The 14,091-nt window shown below is 28.6% G+C and overlaps 1 protein-coding gene across 1 annotated transcript; it reads left to right on the forward strand.

The window, feature by feature from the left end:
• The first annotated feature begins 2,065 nt into the window (after positions 1-2,065).
• LOC126264969 (ETS translocation variant 1) lies at positions 2,066-12,778 on the forward strand. The gene is given in 12 exon segments (XM_049964848.1): positions 2,066-2,116; positions 6,608-6,686; positions 7,103-7,144; positions 7,461-7,535; positions 8,553-8,709; positions 8,763-8,882; positions 10,623-10,630; positions 10,725-10,744; positions 11,425-11,673; positions 11,725-11,833; positions 11,895-12,123; positions 12,671-12,778. Coding segments are annotated over 12 exon segments (1,176 nt in total). The 3' UTR covers positions 12,708-12,778.
• The last annotated feature ends 1,313 nt before the right edge of the window (positions 12,779-14,091 follow it).

Genomic DNA, 14,091 nt, shown 5'->3' on the forward strand with positions numbered 1-14,091 from the left:
CCTATATAACCTCTTATAATAAATTTAATTTATTTTGACTATCTACCAATATTGTTTAACTTCTCATTATAGTATGCGAATTCAAAATATTACTTTTAATCGTGGCAAAACGAAAGCAAATTCCATGATCTTATGAAAACAAATTGTAGACTTTAGAAAGGAAAATATGTCGTACAAACGAATTTCTGATATTCTGCACATCAATAAAGGGACCATATCCCAAATTGTGAATAAATTTGATACTTGTGAATCTGTTACGCAGGTAGGAATATTGATACAATTCTTGAAAGGCGCATGAGTGTATCCCAGAAAATCCCAGATTGACAGTCGGTGATAGTCATCAAAAATTACTGCAGGGTAGTATACAAAATTTATCCGCCGTGATTGTGTAAAGAATGCTACAGGAAATACTACTATTTTGGAAAAAACCTCAAAGTAACAAATTATATCAAAAAAGGCTTTAAAAAAGTGGGGATTGGTGTTATTTAGCAATCAAAGTATGTTTCATTTATTTGAAAATGATGGTAAAAGGTTTGTAAGGCGATCAGTAAGCAAACGTTTCTATAAAAAATACCAATTACCGACAGTTAAACACAGATGGGGCAAGGTTATGGCATAGGGCTTTTTCAATCGATGTGGCGTTGGACCTTTCGTCCATATTACCAAAAAAATGTTGTTTCAATAGGGCGACGATCCCAAGCATGCTTCTAAGTACATAAAATACCAATTCGAACAAGAAAAAAATAAAAAGTTTTGCCATCGCCTTCACAATCAATGGCTTTAAGTTTTGTAAAACAGCTTTGTTCTAAAAACCTCCATCCACCAACAAATGGTGTGCAGAAGTCCTACAAGCTGATGGTTATGCAACAAAATATTAATGCTTTCATTTGTTTTTGGTTTATTATTCGAAAATTAAATTATTTCAAAACTTATGTCCAAATAAAAAAAAATAATTTTGTGTAAGTAAAATAATTTAATAATATTTTGTAAAAGTAGAATAAAGTGAATACAATTTCCAAAAGCATTTTTATTAATTCCATATACAGGATATTGAGCAGTAATTTTATTTGATATTGTTTATTAATTAATTATTCGAATAATAATTCAAATTTAGGGTCCAGGAGTATATATGTACATAAAACAATTTGTTTAATTAAATTCATTTGTTACTAACAACAAGAAATTATTTACTATTATTTTCTAATAAAAATAAATCTTGTTACCTTTTAGAATGAATACAAATCAATTATCAATTTATTTTCATAACATCGTAGAGATTTATTAATCTACTAAACAAATTAATAATATATCTGAGTAATCATGAGCATGACGTACCATTCAAAGCATTTATCACACAAATTCTTAAATAAATATAAATTTAATAAGTGTTAATATTAAATCGATGGTAAGTTTCAGACTTAAAAGTAATATTGTTGAATGTGTATATGGTGATGTACTAAATAACTTGTTGGTTGTGACCATAATCACAATGAATATTTTACTAACCAGAAAAGTTGATTTTCGACATAAAGTACATGCCTGTTAGGTACACAAAATTTTAACCATTACATTGTATAACATTTAAACCCTAAATTCATTAAAATCCTTGAAATTTAAAAACCTCCCTATTATTATTAATTTTGAATGGAATATATTAAAGTAAATATGAGAAACGAACATTATTAATTTAAAATAACGAAGCGAAATGAACCGGCACAAGTAAAAACATTAAATTCAGCAACAGCAAAGATAGAAGTTTAATGTTTAACTTTTCAGGCAAAGTACTTAAAATCATTAAATGATTAAATAGATTATATGCATTTGAGACCTCCAAGGGGCGTTTTGGAGTGAACGGGCGTGTCTTTCCACACCCCCTCTATCTTTCAGGTGTACAGAACGGTATTTGGAGCCCGCCGAAACTGCACATTTACACTCAACATACGCCGTAAACATCCTGCTGGAAATCTGTATCAGAAGCAACAGTCTGATTGTTGTCGTTCGACGTCAAAAGCATGATTCGCAGTTTCAGTGAGTAGTAGTATGGTTGTTTGAGTTCGTGGAAGATATGAACCAGGATCAGGAAGTACCGGCCACTATTAGTGAAATTAGTCGACTTGTAAGTGATATTGCATGATTGGTGTGTTTTATTTTTCGTGTAATTCATGTACTTATGTAAGTAATTCGAAATATATGCAATTTTAAAATGATCAGATTGAGTAAAATTTTTATTGAAACGCTTCATAAATTAATTAAAAAAAAATCTGAAAAATCAATTCTTATAATTTATATTTTTTAATTTTATTTTAACAATTTTTGGTTGAAACACGAATATATAAGCAAATTCAATATATACAAATATTTTTTTTTAATATAATATTTGTTTTCAATTAGAAAAGCTCTAAAGATTTTTTTAAAACAGAATTTTATAGGAGGATAGGAAAGAAAATTACTAAATAATCACTAAAGTAAATAATTTTTATTTTAAAAAATACAAAATAACATCAATATTTTTTTAATTCATTAGATATTAATTAATTAAATTAGCTACACAAATTCTAAAAACCACTTTTTCTTATAAATATCATTCATACATGTATCTTTACATTTTTAATAATGATATAGTTTCATTAATGTTTCAAATAAATAATTTCATTTTTAATAACGTATTAAATATGCTAAACTGGCGCATTCACCATATTTACACACTCAAAGATAATTTACAAAATATGATTTAATGCCAAAAAAAATGCACAAAATTAATTTGAAAAGTAATCTAATAGAATATCTAAAATATTTCTATTATTAATTATATTTATTATTATATCATACATATTATTATTAAAACAGAATACAAAAAACAAAAATATCAACAATATTTTCAGAAATGAATAATTTAGTTTATTATCATGGTATAATATAAAAGAGAAACATTTCTTATATTCACATCACCGAAAGTAATTATTAAGGCTTTGATTATTATATGAAACAGAAAAAATATCAAAAAGCAATATTTTCGGAAATAAAAACAGTTTTTATCATTTTGTTCTATAAACTTTTAGACTTTTAAAATAAATTAGTATTGATAAAAAATGTAAATATAATACACATTCTTAATTATAAGGGGGCATCAAAATGTTAAATGTTTTATCGAAGTCATTCTTAACTAGTTAATTGTAACCGGAAATACTGAAAACGACCATTAAACAAAAAGTAAATTGTACACAATTTTATAATCAAATAATTCATTTTATTTTTCCACAAAAGTATTTTAAAGTAAAACTTAATTCTCTATTACTATGGTTACTATGTAGAGTAATCAGGTAAGTATTTATTTCCCTTAACTAAAAATTAAACAGTTGGTTTTTCGACTATTGCAGTTGTTGTCACTCTACTAATTGACTTCTTAGGAAACATGATGTCCCACAGTGACCCCATCCTAATATTTAGAACAGTATGCCGCCACTAGCAAGGTGCCAAGCCAATTACTATAATGACTCAATGACTAGTTCAAATATAGAAACATGGGTAACTATTGTTTGCATCCCCTTCGACTTTTGTTTCACCCAGAACCGTATCCATTGGTCTACTTCTATAGTTGATTTTTCTTTCAAACGAAATTATTATTTAAATTATGAATTTATATTTGGAAGTGGTAAGTTAATATATTTTTTATTAACCAATTATGTCCAATTTAGTAAACGAAATGGAAGGTTAATTAATTTTTTCTCCTCCGACAATCACTTTCAGCCCACCCCTGTTCTTTTAGCAGCAGATCAAAGTGACAATAAAGGTGTTGCGTCGGCATTGTTTACCCACCGTTCATCTTTTGTATTAGCTGTTTGTAGTAAATTTCATTAAGTAATTGGTCCCATCGTTACCGTGAAAGCATTTCAGTTCCCACGATTTATCAATTTCTAATTTTTAACGTCGCTCAATGACCGTTTGATGGTGTGTTTACTTTAAATAAATTTTTTGATTGATGACACTCTTGATTTAAGTAAATATGTTCCGCCTTGTATAGAAAACCATTTCCAGATTGGAAAAATCCACCCGCCGTCTGAAAGTCGTTTGTGGCTTAAAATTGAATCATTTCCTTATTAGGTGTTCCCTTCAATATCAGTTAATAAATGTCAGCGAAAATCCTCCAAGTTGTCTGCTCTGATGCAAAGTTTAATATCCAAAAACTTATCTCGAATGTGATTACAGATTCATTTTCAAACTCCAATAAAATATTTAGTTAAATGAATTTACATAAATACGTTTAACAACTAGTTATCAAAACTTTGAATATTTTATATTTTGGGAGCACCCATGATCATTAGATTTAGATATATTTGTATATAGTCGTGTGCATTTTAGCAAACATTAATTTACATTTAATATATCATATCAATTTTGGGAAATTTTTTATAAATGCACCATTGCAATAAACGGCATATTAAATATTTAATTTTGCAAATTGACAAAACTATAATTGCATGTGTATAATTTATATAATCCTTAATTAAATAGTATTCATTATTGACTTTGAATTAAAAAGCGTTTTCAATTAGTAAAATCGTTAATTAATATCTAAAATTAGATTTAAAGTTTTTTATTAGAACTAATAAACAAATAATTAATAACGTTTGTTGTCAAATTTCCTGCAATTAATTTTGAATGTAATTCACAATAATTATTTCGCATTTAATTATAACCATTGATTATTTCCGTGATTAGTTACAAATACAGTATTAGTGATATTGGTGACAATTTTGCCACTGCATTTTGTAAATCCAACAAGACCCTTCTGTTGTTTTCTCAAAGTGTGTAGGTAACTGGATGCAGCTCCCTAATGTCGAACCCCTGTTGACATTGGTAATTAATTAGATAATGCCACTCCAAGCTTTTGTCATTAATCAGGACTGAATTTGTTACACACTGTACATCTACATTTGTGAAAGTTACAGAGAAAAGCAACAAAATAGCAAAATACATGTTTCATCAAAGGACAAGTAAAATAAAAGCTTTAATTATTTTAATTATAGGTATGTGAATATATGTAGGTTATAAAAATATTTTCCGGTTCATGAAATTATTTAATTCGTTATACAAATGTGGACCAGTGAATTTTTCCGGGTAATAAATTTGTAAACGAAAGTATTCGTTAATTGAGTATTATCCCAGTAGGTTTTACTTTAATTCCCAAAAGTCGTCTATGGAGTTTCGAATATATGTGTTTATGAATCAGTATCATAATGGGTGTAATTATTTCCGTAAAACACGAGTATAATTGGACGAATTTTAATATTAGACAATTTTTTTTAAATAATAAATATATTTTATAAAAACATCTCAACAAAATAAAGTGATAAAATAATATTGTTATATTTAAATTTAAGTAAAGTTCAATTCACAGATTTTTTAGAAAACTCGTAAACCGAAACTCAAACTTTTAATAGTATTCAAAAATATCAATATTTTTTTAATGACAACCCCTGTTCTTGAAATATTTGAAAAATGTAATTTAAAGGTAAAATTCTGTAAAAGCGTTAATGTGAATTTACTCTGTTAGTCTATTATAATTTTTATTATAGAGAAAACACAGACAATTTAAAACAATGTACGACTCATCACTACTCCCATTCGTAGATTGAGTACTATAAGTTTAATTAATTAAAATAAAACAATATCACCTCCTTTTTTAAATTTTAATGGTTATTGTTTTTTGTATTGTTATGTGTGAGCTGAATTTGACTTCCTCAATAATCTTAATACCTAATTTCCAAAGTAATTAATTTTGTTGAAAATGTTTACCACGTTGATAAATTTCTGTTCTAAAATTAGGAAAAAAGTAATATAGATGAGTGCAAGAAATGTATTCTCAAGGACATGACAAGGACTTATAGCACAATAGTTTTAAAAATAGAACATTAAGTCTAAAATGAGAACCAAGATCGGACATTAATTTCCTTTAATTTCTGTACAACTTCACCCTGTTTCTGCGTAAGCTTATCAATCTTTGAGGGTCTTTAAACCAATATTATTTAGAAAGTTAGTTCCGGAAAATATACTTCGGATATAAAATATAAATGCAGTTCTAATAAATATTTAATGTTAATGTTTTATTAGACCGAAATATGTACAGGAAGGATTTACTCTAATTATTTGGATAATAGCTGAAACACCAGCATCCTCGAACTCTTCTGATTGTATACAATATTTGAACCATTGAAAGAGTAAAATCAATGATAAAGAAAAAAGGATATCAATATACAACTAATAACATACCTGTCATAACAGTTAATTAATAGGTTATTTTTAATTTGCTAAAACAAATTTCTAACAAATTTATCTAAAGATCCCATATTTAAAAACAAACCCTATATTACCGTTGCACTGACTTTAATCGTGTCTAATTCTTTTGCTATTAAAAGTACATTTATTCAAACACCTTTTATATCTATTTTGTACAATGAAGAAGGTACTAGTGTATCCAAACAATATATATGAAATTTATTTTGTCAAATTGAATATATGAATAATATTTTCTCAAAAAGTGCTTTTTATAATATTTTTTCCCTAGATGCAACAAAAACATATAATATTAATTTAATTTTTGTTTAAGGGTTGTTTATTTGGTTCTCCATTCGGTACATCTTGCTATCAGTCTCATCAGGATCATTATAAAACTTCACCACCTACCGGTAAGTACTAAAATTATTAACTAATTTCTAAATTATCCATTAAATTACCTTAAAAAATTAATTTTAATTTAATTTAACAACAGTTTACACAACTGGTTATTGCGGCAAATATTGCTTATATGCATATATATATACTTATTTAAAATTTATTTTATTTATTTAAGTTTGTTTTCCTTGTTATTGGTAAGGATACTTTTCACATCTACAAAAAATTGAGTTTTTTTGTTGTAATTCTGACGATACTAACGGTCATTAACATGCTTATATATTTTAAAAATAAATTCATTCACAGTATTTTCAAATTACAGTATACAAAAATTTTATGCATGTCTATACTACCTAAATAATTCGAATCCGAAACATTTTTTATCCACCATCGACAATACAATAATAGCGACAAATCTGGCTTGTTTCAGGTGTATTCCCAGTAGATTGGCGAGAACCCTGGCATCAAGAAGGTAAGTAATAGCGAGTTGTTCATAATTAATAACGCAAATGCGAGGAGGCATTTAACCCTCGAAGCTTGAGCGTGGACCAGTTGCCAGTCTCTGAAATCTCCCCTGGGTCTGCTCACTCACTCGCTCCCCATTACATCGAAACAAAAACATTAATGAGCAAATTTAACGCGTAAAAATCAGATACCTTGGTAATTCAGTTAATCTTCTATATAAAAAATATACATTTTTCGTGTCTAGTTTGACCAATAATATGTTTTTCATAATAAATTGCTTGTGATACATTCTTTATTTGTTTCAATATTATTTCTTTTTATAGGAAATAGCTGTGAAACGGACGATAGTGAGCAATATGTACCAGACTCTGATTTTCAAAATCAACATTCTCCCAATGGTAAGTTTGTCTTAAAATACTATTATTAACAGATAAATATAATAATTTTATTAACTTATTGTTTAAAAATTATAATATTTGAACCACACACAAACATTTTTTTTTTTTTTTAATTTATTCACATTTTTAAAAAACAGAAAATAAACATAATGTCAATTTGATCCACCAATGTCAACATCTAAATTTATTTGCTTTAAAACCCAGAAATTCATCAACATAAAATATTCCTGACTATCGTTTTAATTAGTGATAATATTTACGAGAGAACCATGTTGACTGCTGACATATTCGATATCAGAAAATTAATTAAAAATTGTACATCGCCCCTTCAAACGTTTGCCTTTGGCTATCATTTTTAATCAACTTATCCATCCGCCACTGTATGCTTTCTAAAGTAAATATATTAAGTTGCTGCAGGAATTTTAAAAATTATCGGCTTTGGCTCCCTCCAGATCCGATTAAAGGAATCCTCGCTTTTGAGCTTCAATTCAGTATCGACAATAATATATTTATGGAGAGTTAAACGGTGTATCTAAACCAAGTAGACACATACAATCAACGCTAAAACTAAATTCAATTTCGGTATAAAATACCATGTCATTATCATTATCTAAATGAAAAAAAAAGCATTATGCGGATCTGCTTGTTAATATATCGTAAATCCTCGTCGCGTCTGTTGCATGACATGAATCGGGGGCGCAGCCACGGTTGTAATCGAGGTGCATGCTGTGCTTAGAGATCAACCTGTCAGAACTTCTTTCAGCAAACCAAACATCCATTTAGTTTTGTAAATTCGCAACTTAAAGCTCAGCGGGTGGCGACCTATTTATGCTACCATATTTTCTGATGTCGCCACAAAGAGCGGTTTGTTGTGTGCGCCTAGAGACATCAAGGCATTCCTGAATCGACGATGTAAATTATACGTAAATGTACTTTTACTTTACGCATCCGATTAAACGATTATTTATGTTTCATTTGTCCGGTTCAGAAACTGCAAAAATTATTAATTTTTTTCAGATATAAAGTCGGAAAATCCAATGGCGAATATGATTCACAATATGAGCAAATCTTCACATTATTCTTCGCCGTACCTTCCGACGAACGAGGGCGTTGAAGGCATTTACTCCGCTCATTATCAACACCCAGGGTTATATAGCAATTCAATTTACAATAGGTATGATTTTCAGTGTTAAAACTTCAAGATAAAGCACTTGTTTTTCCAATTAGGTCGTCACCGTCTCCAAAAACTATTATAGAATCAGCACATATTTCACCAAGCATCGAGGCACACAATGTATCACACTTGGCCATAAAGCAGGAACCATCAGATCGAGATTATGATGGTAAGTAAGCCTCTAATAATTATTAATTACAGGTATTTTTTAATATAATAAATTTTTTAATTTAAATTAATATTATTTTTATTAGTCTAATAATTTCATCATAAAATTATTTTTATAACTGATTACAATACGTATGAAAATTGGTTGAAATTACCACAAATTATAATAGTTAAGTACACAGTATCAACAAATATTGTAGCGTTAATACAGCAAAAAGCTGAAACTAATGGAATATCAATTTTGACCATGAATTTGAACGAATAAAAATCCCGCGTGCCGTGTATCAGTTCCAGTCATTTAGGCATTTGTGATATAATGGATCAAAGGGGTGAATGTAATAGCTTTATTAATATTGATTAGTTTCAATTAAAATCCAGGGCCCGTTTTATGTTGTGCCAAGGGGGTTTGTAGCGGTTACTAAAAGTTGGTAGCCAAACAACTCGATTAATATTAATCCTTATTGTGTTGAATTACTAAGCTGCATTACGGCCTATTGTTTGTTAATATAACCCTAGTTATAGGAATGTGGTGTTTACGGTAAACATTACGTTACAGTATTAATATTTGTTGAGCAACGTAATTAGGGCTACTTTAATCATCTCATACCTACGCGATAACAACCCACTTATAATTTATTGAACATCATAATTGTTTCTCATTTAGAATATATCAAATGTGAAATATTTTTTAAATTATTACATTATTATTATTTTTGATTTTAAAATAACATAACATTCGTTACATGTGTACATTAGTGGACATTATTATAGCAACTTAAAATAATTAATAATATTAATTTTCTATTGTTATTTTTACACAATATTATAAAAAGTACACAAGCTATTTTAATTTTGTAAGAAATGTTTAATGATTAAATCAGTATTATTTAATTTAACAGTTTATTTAAATTTCTATGGGGTTGATGTCTAGAGATTAGGACAAGTAAGAAAAAACATAGATGCTTTGGTCTTTTAACCAATCCGTCACAATTTTGGATTTGTTTGAGATCAATTATTTGAACACAGATAAGAGCATCAATATTTGGATGAAAATTGATGTTTAATATATCCCTGTACATAAACTAGTCTAAGGGAACCTACGCCAGAAGGATTGAACCATCTCCATAGCATAATTGTTCACCATGTTTCATTGTGGCTATAACAATCTTTTTGTGTAGTTTTATCCCTGTAGGATATTTAAAATCACAGAAACTACTCGTCACCACTGTTATGTGATCCAGTGAATGTGATTCTAAGCAAGACAAAATTGATGTTCCACATTTTTAGTAGAAACGAATATTTTTCTTGTAGGTCTGGAGTCTAACGAACTTCCATCCATCAGCAAGCCTCATTCCTTCTGGTTGGCTATAATTTTAGTTGACGATAAGATTGGGTTTTTTACATAAAAATTATCCAGTTTCAAACAAATTTGGCCTCCACTTGGTTATTTTTTTTGAAATATTTTAATAATATGGGAAACGATCGACTTATTCAGTCGTAAACAAACCATCTCCTCTTGTTTCGATGGTAATCCTTAAATTTAATTTTTTTTACACTTTCACTTCGATTAATATTTCGAATGAAGTCTTGTTTCTCGATTCCTTTTTGATAGACAGAGTTTTTTTGGTGGACATTTACTTGATCACTAGGCATTGTTCTTAATGTAAATATTTATGTTTGTTGCGTAAATTTTTTTGGTATTTAGAAATAATTGGATAAAAACAGTTTCTTTCCTACTGAACGAGTTATCGAAGTACGACTTATAGAAATTCGACACTATTTACAATCAATATACGTGTATCTTACAAATAATTTATATTAATAATTGAAACATCTAGTAAGTCAAGTGTGTAACAACTGTAGATCAGTAAGTATATTAATTATATACTATTTCTATATACATATACACAGCATCTGATAAAAAAACGTCGAAAATAATAGCGATGATAGATGTTGAATCAGGTCCCGGTTAGACGCCGACGGGAGGTAATCAAATTGTGATTCCTGCGGCTACGCCGAAAAGCCGCTTATTTGCCTGCGCCCTCTAATAATATGTTTATCCGCAGGAGCCGTTCCATGTGGATTTTAATCGGGAAAGAATCAATTTTGATTTTCTATAAAATGTTACACAATATTTTCATCACGTTTTTCATATCGTTGAGATCCGGAACATGACTTGAATTTGCAATAACAAAACACGTTCATGTCTCCTCAAACGAAATTTACATATTTGCAGGGTAAGGAAATGCACGGTCTTATTCTTAACTTAATTAAGTCAATAAAAAATGGGGGGATGTTACGAATCAATTGTAAAAGATTTTTTCAAACGGGTACATTCATTAGTTTGCACTTATTTAACTGAGTCTCGAGAAAGTTGACAAAGAGAAGTGATCGAAAATTTTATTTTTATAAATATTGATATATTCATTATGGCTTATTGTTTCAGGTCATTTTAGAATACAGCTCGACAGAAATAAAACAGGAAATTTGAAGCAAAGTTGGAAACAAAATTCTTTAGATCTTATGAGTAAGCATATATAATCAAAGACGAAAAAATATTCGTCGTTATAAAAAACAAATATTTCACTAAGAAATGATAAAAATGACATTGTTTTAGAAGACAAAAACAGAGACTCGCAGGAGAGAACAAATCCAATTCAAAACACCAGTGGAAGGAGGGGATCTCTGCAACTGTGGCAATTTCTGGTTGCCCTCCTGGATGCTCCTGATGCCAGTGCCGGTTGTATAGCATGGACTGGCAGAGGGATGGAATTCAAACTGATTGAACCGGAGGAGGTAAGCCAAATTAAAATATATTTTAACAATTAAGCAATATGTATTAATAAGGTTGCGAGACGTTGGGGAGCTCAGAAAAATCGTCCTGCGATGAACTATGACAAATTAAGTAGATCCCTCAGGTACTACTATGAAAAAGGAATAATGCAAAAAGTGGCAGGTAGATCAGAAAATGTTAATTATATATCTAATTGTGTCAGTGTATATTTTATATGTTTTAGGTGAAAGGTATGTATATAAATTTGTATGCGATCCCGAGGCTCTTTTCAATATGGCCTATGGTAATAATTCGGAGAGTCATGTTAAGAGTCAAATGACAAACAGATCGGACAGTCTCACCGGCAAATCGGATCCCCATCATCTTGCTTATTCAGAAATGCTCAACTTTTACAATTGTGGCATAAGTCATCCATATCAGCACCTTCATCCTTACTTACAAGAAGGAAAGAGGTACTCGTAAAACTTCTTTCTTTTTGCTGGTATTTTGTCACATAGAATTTTTTAACATCATTTACGTGCAGTATCGTTTAAAATGTATAAGTTATATACTTTGGTATGTACTGTTGCACCCCTAACTTTAAATACAACTTGATATATACAGTGTTGCCCATTTGAAGCAAGACACCCTCATAACAATTGTATTTTTTGTCCGACTTTAACAATCTTTTTTTGAAAAAATTTTAGGAAATCTAACATTCTTGAAAAATTAGATTATTTGTGCAATTTATTCTACAGATTTATGATTAACTAAAATAAATTCATAAAAAGAATATTTAGTATTTCGACAGTATTTCTGGATTTCAGCTTTGACCGAAAAACGCGAAATTTCGTCTTTAAGTATATATTTTCAAAAAAAAAATTGTTAAAATCATACAAAAAGCACAAATATATACTGCCTTCAAATAGGCCATACTGTAGGTTTGAAATGAAAATTATTATACATTATTTATAACTTTTAATATGCTTTTTGATTAATTCCTTTATAAATATTTTGTAGTTTATTTCTAATGAAGCATTTTAAGGAACATAATTAAAAGCAGCAACAGTACTTAAGAAGTATAAAAAGGTAGATATTGTATATTAGGAAAATAATTTTAATTAAAAAATAGTCGATAGAATATTTTACGATATATTTATGTAATTGTCGTACTTATCTAATGTGATTTCCATGTTTAAATTTAATTAATAAAATACATAATAACTTTAAATAGATGAATATTTTTTACATAATTTTTCTTCTTTGCACCACTAATTACAAAGAATAAAAGTTTGCTTTAATCTGTACCATTTAGTTAAATATTAAAATGATACGTGTTTTATTTAGTCATGGACTCAAAAATATTAAGTGTACTTACCACTGACACCAAAATTTTAAACACCTTTGAAAGAGCTTAGTTTTTAAGTTATTTGGTGTTATTTATTCCTTGTGGACAATATTGATAATTAAAATCTAAAAAGGTGATCAGAGCTACAAAATAGTAATTTATTATTAAATATTGATGTAACAAAATAATATTATATTATTATTTTTTAATTCAATAATCTCTATTTATATGAAAAATAATTTAGTTCTTTAAGACCATAATGTATGCAACCCTATAAACGATAAACATAATATAAATTTCTGGTTGTAATTTAATAAATGAAACAATTTGAAAATTGTGGTAAGTAAGTAATACTACTACTAGATTTAAAAAATACACCCCACACCAAAAAATAACAATAAACCAGGTTGCCTAAATTTATTATTGTTTAAGGTTATGTTTTCCTAAATTTCAAAATATCATTTATTTGGAATAGCACAAAAAATTAAATAACAAATGGAATACATTTAATTTAAATTTAAATGATTTAAAAACCATTGAATTTATGTGTTCTGTGTAATTTGCCATGTCATTTTCAATTCATTGGATTCGAAATATTCTTGACGAACCAGAGAAAATTGAAAGAGAGACTTTAGATATTACTTGGCACAGTTCTGATAGTTTGAATAATGAAAATTTATATTATGCACCTCCACCAATATCTGGTGCAAGCAAATGTAACTCAGAGATTGTTCTTAAAAACTCAGCCTTAACTACTAACTCCAATGGAAATATAAATAATAAATCTGATAATATTATAGTTCCAAAAGGTGAGACTTCACCAATCATTAAAAATAAAAAGCTGATAAAGAGGAAAAGGAAAAAGTTCAAAGTCAATCGAAAGATATTAGACTCAGTTTCATCAACTTTGACAAATTCAATGTCTGACTCAGATAACCTAAACAATTTGTCTCAAAATACACCAATAATAATTGATGCAGGAAAAACTGAAGCATTTGAAGCAACCCAATGCATTCAAACATTTCCAAGTCAGTGTGGTAATCGATTGAATGATGAATGGTCATCAGAAGAACAAATTGATAAAATATTTTGT

This window comes from Aethina tumida, chromosome 3, assembly GCF_024364675.1.
Source record: "Aethina tumida isolate Nest 87 chromosome 3, icAetTumi1.1, whole genome shotgun sequence".
In the NCBI taxonomy this organism is placed as follows: Eukaryota; Metazoa; Arthropoda; class Insecta; order Coleoptera; family Nitidulidae; genus Aethina; species Aethina tumida.